The following is an 18,344-nucleotide window of genomic DNA, read 5'->3' on the forward strand; positions in this document are numbered from 1 at the left end:
GAGAAAGTTTACTGCCAAATCAATATGGTGGCCTCTTTAATGGTTCTTCCTGTTGGAGTCTCCACAGGAAATGGAATCTACCCAGATTATCCAAAGTGGTTCCTTCCATGCCCTTTATCCAATCACTGGGATGATGAGTTTATGGCCAGAAATCCCTGGAGTTTCACCCAACTCTCTATAAATACAGACATTTCAGCTCCAGACACACTTTGAGAGCCAGTGCCTGACCTGAGGAGGCTGAAGGCAAAGGACCTGGAAGGGGTAAGCGATGAGTGGGCACGTCCAAGGAGGATGCCTAGAAATCAGGACACACGGGTGGGTTTCAGAAAGGTCTCGCTTTCTGTTCATCCTACATTAGCTGGGAGACCTTGTGACAGGAGATCTTCCTCTAACCCCACGTTAACAATGGTTAATCCATCTCTTCTTCGAGGGGAGAAGAATGTTTCCACACATGTTGCTGTGAGGTGGCTCGTTTTCTTCAAGGGTTTCTGAACGGCACCCTATGGCCATTTAAAAACTACATATATGTTTATTATTAGTTTTAAGTTTTTTAATTCCTTCATTTTGGCTGGGCTGGGTCTTCTTTGCTGTGAGGGCTTTCTCTAGTCGTAGCTAGTGGGGACTACTCTCTAGCTGAGGGGTATGGGCTTCTCATTGTGTTGGCTTCTCCCGTGGCAGAGCTGGGAGTCTACAGCTCGGGTTCAGTAGTTGCCCCTCTCAGGCTCAAGAGTTGTGGTGCACAGGCTTCGAGGCAGGCGGGGTCTTCCCATATCAGGGATCAAACCCATGTCCCCCTGCATTGGCAGGCAGATTCTTATCCACTGGACCACCAAGGAAGCCCTATGGTCATTTCTGACCAGACAGTTTTATGAAATATTGAATGAGTCGAGTAATGGTGTCCAATATTGGGATGTATGGGAGACAGAAGGGTGGAAAAAAATGTAACCCATTTGTTTCTCTTTTTTTTTTTTTGTCTCCCTAGACTGCTAACCAGTGACTTTAATGCTGAAGAAAAGCAAAGTAAATCCATTTCCATAGGTTTCAACTGGGCACCCACTTCTAGAAGCATTTGCTCAGAGTCCTTCTGGAAATTTCCTCCATCAATACGGCTGAGGACCAGCCATTTTCTCAGGGTTGTGGACACATGACAGACAGCCCTGGGGCAGAGTCACCGGCATCCGTGCCACCCCAAGACACACTCATGGAAGACTCAGACTGTGACCAGGAAACCTGGCACGTCCGGTTCAGAACATTTAGCAGCTCAGAGGAGTCCGACCCCGTCGAGGATCTGAGGAGACTCCGTGAACTCTGCCATCTGTGGCTGAGGCCAGATCTTCATACCAAGGAGCAGATGATGGACAGGCTGGTGCTGGAGCAGTTCATGATCTGCATGCCCCTGGAGTGCCAGGTCCTGCTCAAAGAAAGTGGGGTGCAGAGTTGCAAAGCCCTGGAGGACGTGCTGAGAAATAAGCAGAAACCCAAGAACTGGGTGAGTAGGACATTAGTGATGGGTGTGGGAGGAGGAGACACGTGCAAGCTTCAGGGATCGCAAGATAGGATCTCTGGGTTTGGCTCTGTATCAGTGGTTCCCAAACAGGTGAGAGAAGTTCACAATTGGGCAATTTGGGAGATACTTCTGACTGTCTCAACTCGAAGGATGTAGATCTTTTACACCAAACGGGAGCTTCTATTGTCAATGCCATTGGATGCCTGAAAACTACATTCCAGGCCTTATAGAGACTGATCTTGATTGATTTCTCCCTTCACAGACCATAGTCTGCATACAAGGGCAGAAATATCTCGTGCGTGATCACAATATTGAGATGGTTGAAGCAAAGGCCAGTGACATGGACAATGAGAGAGACCCATGTGGGGAGCCCCAACCGCCCTCAAGGGTCATACCTCCAGAGGATAGCCAGGAAGGAAGCCAAGAGGTGCAGAATCTGCCAGGAGCCATGAACCTTTCTAGGGAGCAGGTGAGAGTGTGTAAGCAGGTAGAAGAGAGTCAGGTGGGTGTGGCTGCTGGAGAAATGGGGAGATTTGGCAAAGGACAGGAATGGACCCATTGCTTCCAGGAATTCCCGTGGATGCATTCAGTTCCTAGGCATTTTTTCTAATCAGTGTGAGAGTGAGGATAATCCATCTCTGTCCCTCTGCTATGAAAGCTTCTAGTCTTAGGAGTGGGGAGAAGGGAATCCTGTCTTCCTTATATGATGCTAGGTTCAATTTGCTGCAGGTAAATGCACTGACAGCTGATTTACCCACGGCCACCTTGCCCAAGGGCACGTCATATTTCAGAATATGATCATTCCTTGCAACTGATGGAGTGACTCGAAATTGGACTCATTTTGCCCCACAGTAGACATTGGGCTTCCCTGGTGGCTCAGATGGTGAAGAATCTGCCAACCATGCATGAGACCTGGGTTCGATGCCTGGGTCAGGAAGATCCCCTGGAGAAGGGAATGGCTACCCACTCTAGTGTTCTTGCCTGGAGAATCCCATGAACAGAGGAATCTGGCAGCTATAGTCCATGGGTTTGCAGAGAGTCAGACACGACTGAGCGACTAACACTTTCCCTTTCAGACATTGAAGGATGAATCGAAGACAGTTGATTTGTTCAAATAAGGTTGGGTATAGGCAGCGGATGCTATTGACTTGCATGGAGTAGAGACCAAGAATACTGGTCATCATCTTCCTATGTACTGCGTAACCACCATCGCAAAGATGCATCCAGGCAAAGTCTCCAACAGTGATGGAGTCAAGAGAGCTGGACTTAGAGTTCTTTACTTCCAGAGTCAAGGGCAGGCAGGAGTGGGTATGATTTGGAGAGAGACCTACGCATAGAGAAGTCAGAGTGCCAACTGTGATGTCCTGATTTGATTGCCGGATACAGTCTGTATAGATCCAGGACAGCCTTGAGTATCAGGAGATGATTATCAATCAGGATGATGGGGTGGACCAGAAGAAGTCAGGGCATATCCCCTAAAACGACATGAAGAAAGTTGGAGTCTTAGATCAAGATATGAGGCAGATGGGGAAACTGCAAACAGTTTTCCATGGACTAAGGTAAATGGCTTTGACTCTGCTTGTTTGTCCCTTGTCAGGACCAGAGAGCTCTCCCGCCAGAGACTGTTCCTGAAACAGGTGAGCTGGAGGGTCAGACGCCCAGAGAGAACATGGAGAAGAACCTGCTGGAAGACAGGGGAGAGACAAAATCCCTTCAATTTCAAGAACCTGAACTTCTGAAGGGTCCTGGTGAGTATTCAAAACCGTGGAATTCAGCAGAGTTAGTGACTCCCTCCTATGGTGGCATGGGGCTGGGTAGCCAGCATCACCATCCTTGGATGGGGCGGTGGAGATCATTGTCCAGTGCCAACCTTCTCCATCATCAACGTTCCAGTGTCCCACAGTCCAAGCTCTTAGCTTGGTTGCTTGATGGGAACTTCTCTGCCAACATCAGGTTTCCAGTGAGGCCAGCAGCACAGAAAATGTTCCTTGTTAAATGTGGTGCTGAATTTCTTTCAGCAGATTCTGGGAGCATAGAGAGAGAGAAGAATCCTCAAGAAGAAACTGATCTTTAAAATGTGTCTCCTGAACCCTTTCTTCCTGTGTTCCAGAGGGAGACGTTTCCACTACGACTGGATCCAGAGGGGGTCCTCTAAAGAATCGCAGACATGTCAAAATGAAACGGGAGAGCAGTCCCACTTGCCAAGACGTGCGTCAAGAAGCAGCCACGTGTTTGGACCAAGGAGAGTTCTCAGGACAGCATGGGTTCCATTCTGTTGGTGCATCTGGCACCTTGGGACCCACCAGTCTTCCTGAGGGAGCAGAAACCCCAGGACGGGCACCCTCTGAATGCAGGGTGTGCAAAAAGAGCTTTCCTTATCAGTCTCAGCTTACCCTGCACCAGAGGACACACACAGGAGAGAGGCCCTTTCAGTGCGACATCTGTGCCAAAGGGTTCATACAGCTTTCAGATCTGCGGGTTCATGAGCGGATCCACACTGGCGAGAAGCCCTACAGCTGTGATCTCTGCCTCAAGAAGTTCACCCACGACTCCACGCTGCGCACTCACAAGAGGACCCACACCCAGGAGAAGCCTTTCCGCTGTGAGCAGTGTGACAGAGCTTTCGGCCACCGAGGGAACCTCAACGTTCACCGACGCACCCACTCTGGGCTCAAGCCCTACGTGTGCCCCGAGTGTCACACAGCCTTCCGTCAGCTGGGGACTTTCAAACGCCACCGGAAAATCCATTCCAGATGACTGGCTCAGGACCCTGCCCTCAGGTTCAAGTGCCTTCTGCTCCGTGAAGGAAATTCGGGATTATTTGTCACTTATATGATACAAACAAAGGGTGACATGTGAAGAACTTACGATCATACTGGAACCCGATGAGGTTCCATTGACATGAATTTGGTGAATATTTGAGTGATGACTTATCTTTCCCTTCAGATTTTGTTCTCTACTTTAGTGTAGCCTGTGTTTTTGTGATAAGTTTTCGCTTTGTGGTGTTCTTCAGTGAATGCAGGTCTCATTAGTTTTCAGTCCTTCTTCGTGAAAGTGAGGTCACTGCTGATTGTGCCCCCATTGGGGAAGATTTAATTGTACAATAGGATGCTCCTAGCAGAGTGGCCAGATGAAAAAGAGCATTAACAGTGAAATTTAAATTTCTAATAAACAAAGAGATTTCTGTCAATAAGTGTACTGTGTATTTCCCTTCCAAGATTTTTTTCTTATTATTTTAATTTTTAAGTTTACAATCTTGTACTGGTTTTGCCATATATCAACATGAATCCACCACAGGTATACATGTGTTCCCCATCCTGAACCCTCCTCCCTCCTCCCTCCCTGTCCCATCCCTCTGGGTCGTCCCAGTGCACCAGTCCCAAGCATCCACTATCGTGCATCGAACCTGGACTGGAGACTTGTTTCCCATATGATATTATACATGTTTCAATGCCATTCCCCCAAATCATCCCACCTATACCCAAGATTTTTTATATGGAGTAGATGATACCTGTGGTCTGTTACATGGCCATTATTATGTGGAGATATCATCCCTCTGTAAGGCTTCCCCAGTGGCTCAGTGGTAAAAAATCCACCTGCAGCACAGAAGACCCAGGTTTGATCCCTTCATCAGGAAGATCCCCTGGAGAAGGGAATGGCAACTCACTCCAGTACTCTTGCCTGGAGAATCCCATGGGCAGAGGAGCCTGGCAGGCTATGCTCTGCATGACTGAAGCGACTGAGCACCCACTCAAGCATTAAAGCAACTGTATGCTTTTCGAATCATGAACTGTTAGGTAATGTAGTATTAATGCCCATTTGAACACTGAGATTCTAAGGTGTCTCAGCTTGAAAAGATTCTTCAAGGTAGCACTCTTTCATCCCACCTGGCTCTCCTCCAGCAGAAATGAAGAGAGGTCCTTTACAGCAGAATGGAGATAATAAACTATTTCTTTTCAAAGAATCAGCGTTTTCTTCTATTAATTAGCCTGGGAATTTGTTGGGGGTGGCAAACTCAAGGATGATATTGTAATAGATATTGGTGTCCGGCTGCTCCACTTAAAAGCAAATACAGAGGCCAGGTTGGGGGAAAGTAAAGTTAGCTTTATTCTGGATGCCAGCAACTGTTGAAAGTGAAAGTGAAGTCCCTCAGTCATGTCCAGCTCTTTGTGACCCCGTGGACTGTAGCCTCCCAGGCTCCTCCGTCCATGGTATTTTCCTGGCAAGAGTACTGGACTGAATTGCCATTTCCTTCTCCAACAACTGTGGAGGTGGGGCACACGGCTGTCCAATGGCTGACTCCCCCCACCTCCCACCCCAGACAATTAATGAGCAACAGCTTTTATAGATGGAGGGCGGGGGCTACAGGCAGAAACAGCGCAGTCAGCTCTGACAATCATCTTGAAACTGGTCATCACTGGTCTGATCAGTGTCATCTTGATTGTTGTCAATACAGTTAACCTTCAGGTCCAGGGTACATTTGTTTTCATTTCTTGGGTCAATTCTCAGAATTGTGTCAGCTTCTCTCATGGTTTCCCAGGAGGCTCATTGGTAAAGAATCTGCCTGCCAACTCAGGAGACGTGGGTTTGCTCCCTCCGTGGGGAAGATCCCCGAGAGAAGGGAATGGCAACCCACTGCACTATTCTTGCCTGGAGAATCCCATGGACGGAGGAACCTGGTTGGCTACAGTCCATGGGGTCACAAAGAGCCACTTCACTTTCTTTCACTTTGCAACTCCATGCACTGCAGCACTCCAGGCTTCCCTGTCCTTCACTATCTCCCAGGAGTTTGCTCAAACTCGTGTCCATTGAGTCGGTGATGGCATCCAACCACTTCATCCTCTGTCGCCTCCTTCTATCTCAAAGGATGTTAACTTACAGGCCCAAGATGGAGGCAACTAATTCAAAGAAGCAATATAGAATAAAAAGCCTGGGCCTCTTCAGAAACAGTGGTATTAGAAACATTATCGAAGAATCAACACAAGAAATTAATACGATGCGATATGAATAAGACTTCAAAACACAGACCCCGTTAAGTACTAGTTAAGAAACGTGAATAACAGGGCATCCCTGGGGGCTCGGAGCTAAAGGCTGTGCCTGCCAATGAGAGGACACGACTTCCATCCCTGATCCAAGAAGATCCCAGGGCTCAGGAGCAACTAAGGCCACGCAACACAACCACCGAGCCTGGGAGCCGCCACTCCTGAAGCCCAGAGCCCCGAGAGCCCGGGCTCCCAACAATAGAGGTCACTGCAGCGAGAAGCCTGTGCCCGCGACGGGAGAGGAGCCCTGCGTCCCGAGCAACAACAAAGATCCAGCAAAGCCAGAATTAATGGATTTAAACAATAAAATACATACCGGGGCTGAGAAACTGCCATTGAGGAATCGTAGCGATGGAGTGAGATGCTGGGCGATAAAGCAACAGCCAGGCCTGTCCGTCTCCAAAGAACCACTGATTGTGTGGAGATCGGAAGACAGCCTGAGGATGTCGGGGGAAGGACTTTCCAGACGGCGGAGGAAAACCCTAAAACCAGACTGCAAAGCGATTTGGGCTTGGTGTGGTCAGGTGTGCCAGGTGGCTGGGGAGTGGAGGAGAAGGTAGAGAGTGTCAGGAGTTGTGCCCTCTGAGGGTGTGAGAAAGGATTTGGATTTGCCAAGGGAATATTTCATGCAAGGATGGGCACAATAAAGGACAGAACTGGTATGGACCCAAGACAAGCAGAAGAAATTAAGAAGAGGTGCCAAGAATACACAGAACTACACAAAAAAGATCTTCACGACCCAGATAATCCCGAAGGTGTGATCACTCACCTAGAGCCAGACATCCTGGAATGTGAAGTCAAGTGGGCCTTAGGAAGAATCACTATGAACAAAGCTAGTGGACGTGATGGAATTCCAGTTGAGCTATTTCAAATCCTCAGGCATAATGCTGTGAGAGTGTTGCACTCAATAAGTCAGTAAATTTGGAAAACTCAGCAGTGGCCACAGGACTGGAAAAGGTCAGTTTCCATTTCAATCCCATAGAATGTTCAAACTACTGCACAATTGCACTCATCTCACACGCTAGCTAAATAATGCTCAAAATTCTCCAAGCACTCTTCAACAGTACATCAACCATGAACTCTCAGATGTTCAAGCTGGATTTAGAAAAGGCAGAGGAACCAGAGATCAAATTTCCAACATCAATTGGATTATTGAAAAAGCAAGAGCATTCCAGAGAAACATCTACTTCTGCTTTATTGACTATGCCAAAGCCTTTGACTGTGTGGATCACAAGAAACTGTGGAAAATTGTTGGACAGGAATACCAGACTTCCTGAGCTGCCTCCTGAGAAATCTGTATGCAGGACAGGAAGCAACAGTTAGAACTGGACTTGGAACAAAGGACTGATTCCAAATCAGAAAGGAGTACGTCAAGGCTGTATATTGTCACCCTGCTTATGTAACTTATATGCAGAGTACATCATGAGACAAGCTGGGCTGGATGAAACACAAGCTGGAATCAAGATTTGCAGGAGAAATATCAATAACCTCAGACATGCAGATGACACCATCCTTATGGCAGAAAGCGAAGAAGAACCAAAGAGTCTCCTGATAAATGTGAAGGAGGAGGCTTAAAAATTTGGATTAAAACTCAGCATTCAGAAAACTAAGATCATGGCATCCGGTCCCATCCTTTCATGGCAAATAGATGAGGAAACAGTGGAAACAGTGAGAGAATTTATTTTCAGGGGCGGCGGTAGGGCTCCAAAATCACTGCAGATGGTGATTGCAGCCATGAAATTAAAAGACTCTGGCCCCTTGGAAGAAAAGTTATGACCAACCTAGACAGCATCTTAACAAACAGAGAAATTACTTAGCCAACAAAGGTCCAGCTAGTCAAAGCTATGGTTTTTCCAATAGTCATGTATGGATGTGAGAGCTGGACTTAGAGCTGAGAGGTGAAAAACTGATGCTTTTGAACCCTGGTGTTGGAGAAGACTGTTGAGTGTCCTTTGTACTGCAAGGAGATCCAACCAGTCCATCTTAAAGGAAATCAGTCCTGAATATTCATTGGAAGGACTGACGCTGAAGCTGAAACTCCAATACTTTGGCCACCTGATGAAAAGAACTGACACATTTGAAAAGACCCTGATGCTGGGCAAGATTGAAGGCAGGAGGGGAAGGGGACGACAGAGGATGAGATGCTTGGATGGCATCTCTGACTCAATGGATATGAGTTTGAGTAAACTCCGGGAGTTGGCGATGGACAGGGTGGCCTGATGTGCTGCGTTTCATGGGGCCTCAAAGAGTCTGACACGACTGAGCTACTGAACTGAACTGAACTGAACCCATAGATGCAAGAAGTAGATGAATGGATTGACAAGGGTAAGGGAGGAGGTGGGCAGAGAATGGGGAGGGACTTTTCATGATTCACATTTTGTTCTTGGGGTGATGAAAAGAGTTGGAAGTAGACAACATTGACAGCTGCACAAAACTGTGACCGAACTCGGTGGAAGAAGATCGTACACTTTATAAAAGAGTCAAAATTGTATGTTGTGTGTTTCATGACCATAACAAGTATGTGATCAGGAACTTGATTCTCTTTGGATCCTTTTGAGTGTCCGTTCCTTGGAGCTAATAAATACCCTGGTGACAGCAAGTAAATGTTTTGTGTGGACAATCTGTGCTTAACATTTCCAACGTCCCTGTACTACATGGAATTCAGTGCTTAAATAGTCTTCCTCATATTTTTATTCCCCAGAAGAATCACGACTGAGAGCCTTGCCTGGTGGCTTCTTTTGACTGAACAATATAAAACCTGGCATTGCTGTTCATATCCATTTGAGGAGTCTCACACACTGCAAATTTCTTGAAAGTACAGCAAAGAACAACATAGTCCCAGACTACAGAAGTCAAAATCTAGGGAGACTTTCAGACATTTCAAAGTTTATTTCCCGAAAAGGTGGATGTCAGAAGAATGATGGATGGACTAATGTCCATTCAATATGAAAGATTGTAGCAGTGAGGGAATGCTATTGGGTATTGGGATGAGGAATGTAGAGGAGATGGAAGGGTGGAATAAAATGAAACTAGTCCTGTTCATTTATCTTTTGCCCCCATTCTTCTGAACAGTGAATACATTGCTGATGAAAGGTAGAGGAAATCCCTTTACATAGGGGTGAATTGTCATGGGCTTCTAGAAGCATGTGCTCAACATTTTGCTAGTAAATTCCTCAGTCACTATGGCTAAAGAATGTACATTTTTTGTGGGGTCATGGAATAGTCCTAGACCACTGTTATCAGAATCACCAGTGTCTGCACCACACCAAAGCGTACTTACTGAAAAGGCAGACTGCCACCCCAAAAGTGGCACATCCCCTGCACAACATTCCAGATTCTGACTTCGTCCGAGATCTTGACATGCGGAATTTTAAAAAGGGTTGTTTAGTCGCTGAGTTGTGTCCAACTCTGTTATTCCATGGCCCACCAGGTTCTTCTGTCCATCGAATTTTCCAGGCAACAATACTGCAGTACGTTGTCCATTTCCTTCTGCAAGACATCTTCGGAACCCAGGGAGTGAACCCACGTCTCCTGCATTGGCAGGTAGATTCTTTACCACTGAGCCACCAGGGACGCATAGGTGAACCAAACTGGTTAAAACTTTCAAATACCTATGCTTTGACTCCTTCCAACTCTCCAGGTAAATGACAAAAGTATATTCCAGACCAGGAAAATCAATCTTACTGCCAAAAAGTGCACGGGCTTCCCTGGTGGTAAAGAATCTGCCTGCAATGTGGGAGACCTGGCTTCGCTCCCTGGGTTGGGAAGATCCCTTGGAGAAGGGAACAGCTACCCACTCCAGTCTTCTGGCGTGGAGAATTCCATGGACGGTATATCCACAGAGTCACAAAGAGCTGGACATGACTGAAAGAGTTTCACTTTACTTCTTTCCCAGCTGAGCCACAAGGGAAGCCCAAGAACACTGAAGTGGGGAGCCTATCCCTTCCCCAGCAGATCTTCCTGACCCTGGAATTACTCCAGCGTCTCCTGCATTGCAGGCACATTCTTTACCACCTGAGCTATCAGAGAAGTCTACCACAAAACCAACATGGAGGCCTCTTGGATAAATTGGGTTTTTTCTGGTGGAGTGTCCGTGTGAAACTGGATCCATGGATAAACTGGATTATCTAAAATGAGGTCATATAAATGGCTTGACCCGTCCTTACACAATCACTGTGCTGATGGGGTAACAAGCAGGGACCCTTGCCATTTCCCCCAGCTCTCTATAAATAGAGATGTTTCAGCCCCAGACACGCACTGATAGCCAGTCATCGACTTGAGGAGGCTGAGGGCAAGAGGGCTCAAAGGAGGTAAGTGATGAGTGAGAACGTCTAAGGAGAAGGTTTGGGAAGCAATACAGAAGGAGGTGGTGGGTTTCGGAAGGCGGGTTTTCTACTCACCTTGCATCAGCTCAAAGACCTTGTGAAAGCAGTGGATCTCCCTTAAACTCCGTATTAACTATGGTTGACTGCCGAGCTCTCTGTGAGGGGGGAAGAACGGACTTGAAACATGTAAAAGGAACTTTGGAAATATAACGGAACACGGATCCTTCGCTTGCATAAAAGACATTTTAATTAAGAGGTCTTTCAGGCTCCCCTTTCCTGCCTCCATCTGATTTATAGGTTTATAAATCACCCTGATTTATAGGGTGTTGCCACCCTCCATGCGGTGGTGTGGTGTGGTGCATTTATTCCACAAGGCTTTCTGAACCTTGGCCCCCTGGACTAAGCAGAGATATTCATCTGTGTTCATTTGTGTTACCCCACACACAAAAACCTCTCGGATCTACAGAGGAGAACGATATTGTCCCAATTTCCATTTCAGAAAACCGACCCCGGACTTTTGTCCTTTTAGAAATCCGAATCCAAAAATGGGCAGCATGGACTCCTACGAGCAGGTCCAAAAGGGACCCCTGAAGCTCAAAGGAGTCACAGAGCTTGACGTGACCAAGCGGAAGAAGAAAAAGGGCAGAGACAAAGCAAAACTCCTGGAAACGATGGGCAAAATCCAGAAGAACTAGGAGGAGGAGCTGAGGCACCACCTCGATAAGCGGACCCCAGACCAGGTGGCCTTTGAGAAGGTGCAGGAGAAGCGACAAATGGAGAGGATCCTGAAGAAAGCATCCAAAACCCACAAGCAGAGAGCGGAGGACTTCAACAGACACCTGGACATGCTCACGGAGCACTATGACATTCCTAAAGTCAGCTGGAACAAGAAGCCGCCCCACTCAGGAGATGGAGTGTTGTCCAGGGGAAGCAGGAAGCAGAGTTGGGGTCATCTCTGGAGCCTTTGGAAACATTCTTTTACACACATCCTTTTGAGTCTTCTGCTGAGCCCGTGCTTATCAAAGTAATGGGCCCTTATACTGGAACTGCATTTAAGAGAGATGGCCCTTTAACTCTAAATTAAAAAAAAAAAAAGTGTAACATCCATGTCCAATGGTTCATGCAGCCACCAGATCTGTGTGTTCACCAGGAGACCCACATGGGCAAGAAGCCCTACAGCAGTGATCTCTGCCCCAATAAGTTCCCCCACGACTCTATGCTGCATGCTCACCAGAGGGCCCACACCCAAGAGAAGCCTTTCTGCTGTGAGCACTGTGAAAAAGCTTTCAATCACCGGGGGAACCTCAGTGGCCACACTCTGGTCTTGAGCCCTACATGTGCCCCGAGTGTCACTGGCCTTCTGCTCCCTGGGGTCTCTCAAATCCCACCAGGAAACCCATTCGGAACCACTGACCCAGGACCCTGCCCGTCGGGTCCAAGTCCTTTCTGCTCCAAGAAGGAAATTCACAATGATTTGTCACTTCTCTAACACAAAGGGTGGATGACATGTGAAGAGCTTCGGAGGATCTTCGGTCCGGGGGGGTTAAATTTATATGAATGTGGAGGATATTTGAGTGATGGCTTATTTTTCCCTTTGGATTTTGTTTTCTACTTTAGTGTAGCCTGTTTCAATAAGTTTTTGCTTTCTTTTGTTATTCTTCTACTGAAATCATGTCTCATTAGTTATCAGTACTTCATCATGAAACTGAGCCTGTTGACTGCCTTCCTGTTAGGCGGGACTTCACTGTAAAACTGCATGTCCCTGGCACAGAGGCCAGGCTCTCCAGTGGAATTTAAATTTCAAATAAACACATTTCTGTCAAAGAGTGTCTGAGTAGTTTCTAAGACTTTTCTACAGGGAATAGGTGATAGCCGTGGTTTTGCCTACATCGCTGTTACTATGCTGAGATAGATTGACTCACTCCATACTTGTTCGGGGACTTCTTCCCGAGGTGTTTCGAACAGGAAGTCTTCTGAAAGAGAAAGGTGTCATTCTTCTTTCCTATAGGTGTACAACTTCTACTCTTCAAAAAGGCTACTTAGAAATCGGGTTTTCTCACACCTTAGCTCATCAGCTGATTTTAGAAAAGCCTTTTAAGCCTTATCTCACATGAACAGAGAAGACCAGAGGAGTCAAACCGATCTGGCTCCCACCACCATGTCTCTGACTCCGTCAAACCCTCAGGCAGTGAGACCAAAAATTCACGAGATCATTAAAATCAGTCCGTTCATCACAAAATGCAATCCCCGAAGTCCAAAATCAATGAAATCCAAAAGGAAACCGAGGGATTTCCCGCGCGGCCCAGCGGGTGAGACTCAGCGCTCCCGCGGCAGGCGGCGTGGTGTCCTTCCGCGGTCTGGGAACTAAGATGGCACCTGCCTCCCTGCTTGGCCAAAAACAGAACAACATCAAAAATACACAGAACCTGTCGCTAAATCACTATGGAGGCCTCTTTAGTAAATCGTGGATTCTCCTGAGCGAGTTTCCGTGGGCAATCGAATCCCTGTGATTAAGTAAAGAGGGATTATCTAGAACGTTTCGCCCCGCCCTCACCGAATCCATGCGCCGATCGGGTAACAGGCCGAGAGGGCCGGCGTTTCTCCAGCGCGAAAGAGAGACGTGTCTCCGCCAGCCGAGTTTGAGAGCGAGTCCCCAACTGAGGAGGACCGAGGCGAGAAGGCTTCAAGGAGGTAATTGATGGGAAGTGTCTAAAGAGAACGCTAGAGAGTCAGGGCCCGTGGAAGTGGGTTTCAGTAAGTCCTGGCTTTCTGTTCCCCTTGCATTCGCTCAGAGACCGTGTGAAATCCACCGATCTGCCTCCAGCCACACATAAACCGTGGTTCATTTGTGGAATCTTCTGTGAGATGAGATTGTTTCCACACTCCATGGTGGCCTGTGGGGTGGTTCATTTTTTTCAAAAAGGGCTTTTAAGCACCGCCCTGTGGACAGTTGTGACCACACAGTTTCTTGTAGTATAAGATGGATGGCGGAGGAGAAAGAGAATGGATTCTTGTCCCTGGTGTGAAATTCTGAGGGGGGAATACTGCCCAGTATTGGGATGAGGGATGGTAGGGTGGATGAAAATAAAACTAATTGGCTGCATTCTTTTTTCTTTTTTGCCCCCTATTTCTGAACACTGAATCTATTCCTGAGGAAAAGCAAGAGGAAATTCCTTTCGATCGGGGTCAGTTGGGCACCGACTTCTAGAAGCATTTGCCCAGAGTCCTACTGAAAAGCTCTACAGTCGGTATGGCTGAGAACCAGACAAGGGGTCGTGGCCCCGTCGCGGACAGCCCCGGAGCAGAGTCGCCGGCGTCTGCGCCAGGCCAAGACACCCGAAGGGAAAACCCCGCCTCAGACCTGGAAGAGTTGCGCGTTCGCTTCAGAACGTTTAGCATCTCGGACGAATCCGACCCCATGAAGGCTCTGAGGAGGCTCCATGAACTCTGCGGGCTGTGGCTGAGGCCGGATCTTCGCACCAAGGAGGAGATGGTGGACAGGCTGGTGCTGGAGCAGTTCGTGATGTGCATGCCGCCTGAGATCCAGGTCTTAGTCAAAAGTAGTGGTGCCGAGACTTGTAAGGATCTGGAGAAGGTGCTGAGAAAGAAGCAGAAACTGACGAAATGGGTGAGTAGGACCCTAGTGACCCTGTGAGACAGGGAACGGTGGGATGAGGGGCTGGGAGCTGGGAGATGAAGCAGAAGGATCAGAGGGCTTGGCTCTAAATCAGGGATTCCCAGAGGGGTGAGCACTTGCCTGTGGCATCACTGGAGATGTTTCTGTTGATCCTCACTTGGAGGGTGTTGGTCTTTCAAATGTCATTCCCAGGAGGTGGGCTCCTAGGGTGGGATACACAATGAATACCTTTTTGGATCTTGTGAAGGGAGACTGATCCTATGTGAATTTTTCCTCACAGGCTGTAGTGCGTGTCCAAGGCGAGGATGTTTTGATGCCCGTCTCGGGTGTTGAGATGTTAGGATCTGAGGTCAGTGAGGGGCACAGTGAGGGAGACCGAGCCAGGGAGCCCCAGCCTACAGTCAGTGTCATCCCTCCAGATGAGGGCCAGCAGGAAAGCCAAGACGGGCAGCATCTGCCAGGAGCCAAGGACCTGTCGAGGGGGCAGGTGAGTGTGATGTCCTGACCTGCAGTCTGGGAGCAGGTAGAAGAGGGTCGGGTGGGGGTGGCTGCAGAAGTAATTGGGAGAACTGGACAAAGGACAGGAATGGACCCTCTGCCTCCAGGAATTCCCATGGATGCATTCCGTTCCAGCCATTTTCCAGCCAGTGTGAGAATGAAGACAGTCCATCTTTCATAGTCCTTCACCATGAAAGCTTGTGGCCCTAAGCATGAGGGCAGAGGAGTCCTGTTTCCACAGGATGGTGCTGGGTCAGTTCATCAGGCATAAGTGCACTCACAGCGGTTTCACCCATGATGCATTTCGTCGGAGGCACTTAATATTGGGGGATATTGTAAACACCTTGAATTGCACAACAAGTTCCCCGTTGGAGTCATTTTCCCCATCAGATATTGGAGTATGTCTGGAGAGAGTGGATTTTTTTGAAATGTGAATCGGGGGAGGAGATGCCACTGATTTCTCATGAATAGAGCTATATAGTATAGAACAGAGCTATATAGTATAACAGCTATACTGCTTATCATCTTATTATGCCCCAGGCCACCTTCCATGACAAAGACAAATCCAGGCAAGGTATCAACAAGTGGTGAAGTCAGGAGCCCTAGAGCCAGAATCCTCTGCTTTCAGATTCAGGGCCTGGAGACTGTGAGATGAGGTGGAGAGATAGGTGCAAAGATAATTGGCAGTGCCAGCTGTGAAGTCTGGACTTTTGCCAGAGGTGGTCAGTATAGATCAAGGACTGACATAGGAATCAGAAGAGGATTGCCAATCAGGGTGATGGGAAGCAGTCAGGACATATCTCCCAAACTGATATTCAGAAAGCTGGAGTGTGAGATCAGGGTACGAGGCAGGTGGGGAAAGAGGAGACAGAGCTTGCCGTGGGCTAAGGCAGTGGGATTGACTCTGCTTGGTTGCCCTTTGTCAGGGCCAGAAAGCTCTCCCGCCAGAGACCATTCCTGAAAGAGGTGAACTAGAGGGTCAGACGCCCTCCAAGGAGTACTTGGTGAAGGACCTGCTGGAAGACACAGGAGTGACAAGAACCCTTTCGTCTCAAGAGCCTCAACTTCTGCAGGATCATGGTGAGTATTAAAAACTTGGAGACTACAGGAAGTACTGCCTGCCTCCACTGATGTCCAGGAAGGGATACCCAGGATTTCCATCCCTTGGTGTTGTGGCATAGGAGTTGGGTCTTCAATGCCAACCTTCTCCATCGTCAACGTTCCAGAGTGTTTCATCAGCTAGACCCTTAGGTAGTTTCGATGCTGTGAAGACTGTAGCCAAGATTAGGGATGGTTCCAATAAGACTGGCACCATGGAAAATGCTCCTTAATAAATATGTTGCTGAGTCTCTTCTTTCAGAAGATTCTGGGAGGGCAGGGAGAGAGGGGAGAGTCCCTAGGAAGGAAGTGATACTTCAAATGTGGCTCTGAACCCTTTCCTCTTGTGTTCCAGAGAGAGACGTTTCCACTGCAAGTGGATCCAGACGAGGTCCTCTGAAGAATCACAGACGTAACAAAAGGAAGCGGGAGAGCAGTCCCACTTGCCAAGACGTGGGTCAAGAGGCAGCCACGTGTTTGGACCAAGGAGAGTTCTCAGGACAGCTTGGGTCCCATTCTATTCGTTCATCTGGCACCGTTGGACCCACCAGTCTTCCTGAGGGAGCAGAAACCCCGGGACGGGCACCCTCTGAATGCAAGGTGTGCAAAAAGAGCTTTCCTTGTCAATCTCAGCTTACCTTGCACCAGAGGACACACACAGGAGAGAGGCCCTTTCAATGCGACATCTGTGCCAGAGGGTTCATACAGCCTTCAGACCTGCGGGTTCACCAGCGGATCCACACTGGCGAGAAGCCCTACAGCTGTGATGTCTGCCTCAGGAAGTTCGCCCACAACTCCACGCTGCGCACTCACAAGAGGTCCCACACCCAGGAGAAGCCTTTCCGCTGTGAGCAGTGTGACAGAGCTTTTTGCCACCGAGGGAACCTCAATGTTCACCGACGCACCCACTCTGGGCTCAAGCCCTACGTGTGCCCCGAGTGTCACACAGCCTTCCGTCAGCTGGGGACTTTCAAACGCCACCGGAAAATCCATTCCAGATGACTGGCTCAGGACCCTGCCCTCAGGTCCAGGTCTTTTCTGTTTTAATGAGAAAATTGAGAATGATTTGTCACCTGTGTGATACAAAGTGTGGATGACAAGGGAAGGGCATAGGAGGATCGTGGAACCCAGGGTTCCCTCACGTGAATTAGGATATTTGAGTGAATTAGGATATTTGGGTTATGACTTATTTTTCCCTTTGGATTTTGTTTTCTACATTGCTATAGACTATAGTTTTCATTTTCATTTGTGTATTTTCAATTGGAGGAGAATTGCCTTACGATGTTAGACTCTGGTTTTCTTACATGTTTTTGCTTTGTGCTTTTCTTGTTCTTCCAATGAAGCTGTGTCTCACTGGTTATCATTACCTCATCATCAGAGTGAGGCTACTGCTGATTGCCTACTTGTCAGGTGTGATTTCCTTGTAAAATGGATTCTCCTAGCAGGACAGCTGGAGAAGGCAATGGCACTCCACTCCAGTACTCTTGCCTGGAAAATCCCATGGATGGAGGAGCCTGGTGGGCTACAGTCCATGGGGTCGCTAAGACTCAGATACGACTGAGCGACTTCACTTTCACTTTTCACTTTCATGCATTGGAGAAGGAAATGGCAACCCACTCCAGTGTTCTTGCCTGGAGAATCCCAGTAATGGGGCAGCCTGGTGGGCTGCCATCTATGGGGCCTCACAGAGTCGGACACGACTGAAGCGACTTAGCAGCAGCAGCAGGATGGCTAGATTAAATACAGGTTCACCAGTGTAATTTAAATTTCAAATAAACAAACACATTTCTATCAAAGAGCTATGTGTTTTCTCTTCTAAGACTTTGCTACAGTAGGTGATAGCCATGGTTTTGTCTATGTGGCCATTATTATGTTGAGATATGTTCCCTTTGTACTAGTTTAGTTTGGATACTGCTTCCTTAGGTATTTAGAAAAAGAAGGCTTCTTAAATTAATAAGTGTCATTCTTTTCCCCTGCTGCTGCTAACTGCTGCTAAGTTGCTCCAGTCATGTCTGACATTGTGAGACCCCATAGATGGCCGCTCACCAGGCTCCCCTGTCCCTGGGATTCTCCAGGCAAGAACACTGGAGTGGGTTGCCATTTCCTTCTCCAATGCATGAAAGGGAAAAGTGGGAGTGAAGTCGCTTGGTAGTGTCTGACTCTTAGCGACCCCATGGACTGTAGCCCACCAGGCTCCTCCATCCATGGGATTTTCCTGGCAAGAGCACTGGAGTGGG

General features: G+C 48.0%; 2 protein-coding genes and 1 pseudogene across 5 annotated transcripts; all 3 read left to right on the top strand.

Annotated features, from left to right (window-relative positions):
- Nucleotides 1–152: 152 nt before the first annotated feature.
- On the top strand, nt 153–4,694 carry LOC129632240 (zinc finger and SCAN domain-containing protein 5B-like). 4 transcript variants are annotated; one of them, XM_055553743.1, is made up of 5 exons: nt 153–261; nt 983–1,489; nt 1,770–2,009; nt 3,105–3,255; nt 3,618–4,694. In XM_055553743.1, the coding sequence occupies exons 2-5, from the start codon at nt 1,145–1,147 to the stop codon at nt 4,262–4,264; spliced, it is 1,383 nt and encodes a 460-aa protein (XP_055409718.1). In that variant the 5' UTR covers nt 153–261; nt 983–1,144; the 3' UTR covers nt 4,265–4,694. The 4 variants fall into 4 exon arrangements, with proteins under 4 accessions (XP_055409718.1, XP_055409719.1, XP_055409720.1 ...); XM_055553744.1 differs by having other exon boundaries at nt 1,770–1,976; XM_055553745.1 differs by having other exon boundaries at nt 1,770–1,976; nt 3,105–3,144.
- Nucleotides 4,695–10,727: 6,033 nt separating this feature from the next.
- Nucleotides 10,728–12,698, top strand: LOC129632276 (protein FAM32A-like; annotated as a pseudogene).
- Nucleotides 12,699–14,000: 1,302 nt separating this feature from the next.
- Nucleotides 14,001–17,895, top strand: LOC129632248 (zinc finger and SCAN domain-containing protein 5B-like). Its single transcript, XM_055553753.1, has 4 exons — nt 14,001–14,502; nt 14,792–14,998; nt 15,936–16,089; nt 16,463–17,895. The coding sequence occupies exons 1-4, from the start codon at nt 14,125–14,127 to the stop codon at nt 17,107–17,109; spliced, it is 1,386 nt and encodes a 461-aa protein (XP_055409728.1). The 5' UTR covers nt 14,001–14,124; the 3' UTR covers nt 17,110–17,895.
- Nucleotides 17,896–18,344: the final 449 nt, after the last annotated feature.

The sequence above is a fragment of the Bubalus kerabau genome, chromosome 17, assembly GCF_029407905.1.
Source record: "Bubalus kerabau isolate K-KA32 ecotype Philippines breed swamp buffalo chromosome 17, PCC_UOA_SB_1v2, whole genome shotgun sequence".
NCBI classification, from domain to species: domain Eukaryota; kingdom Metazoa; phylum Chordata; class Mammalia; order Artiodactyla; family Bovidae; genus Bubalus; species Bubalus kerabau.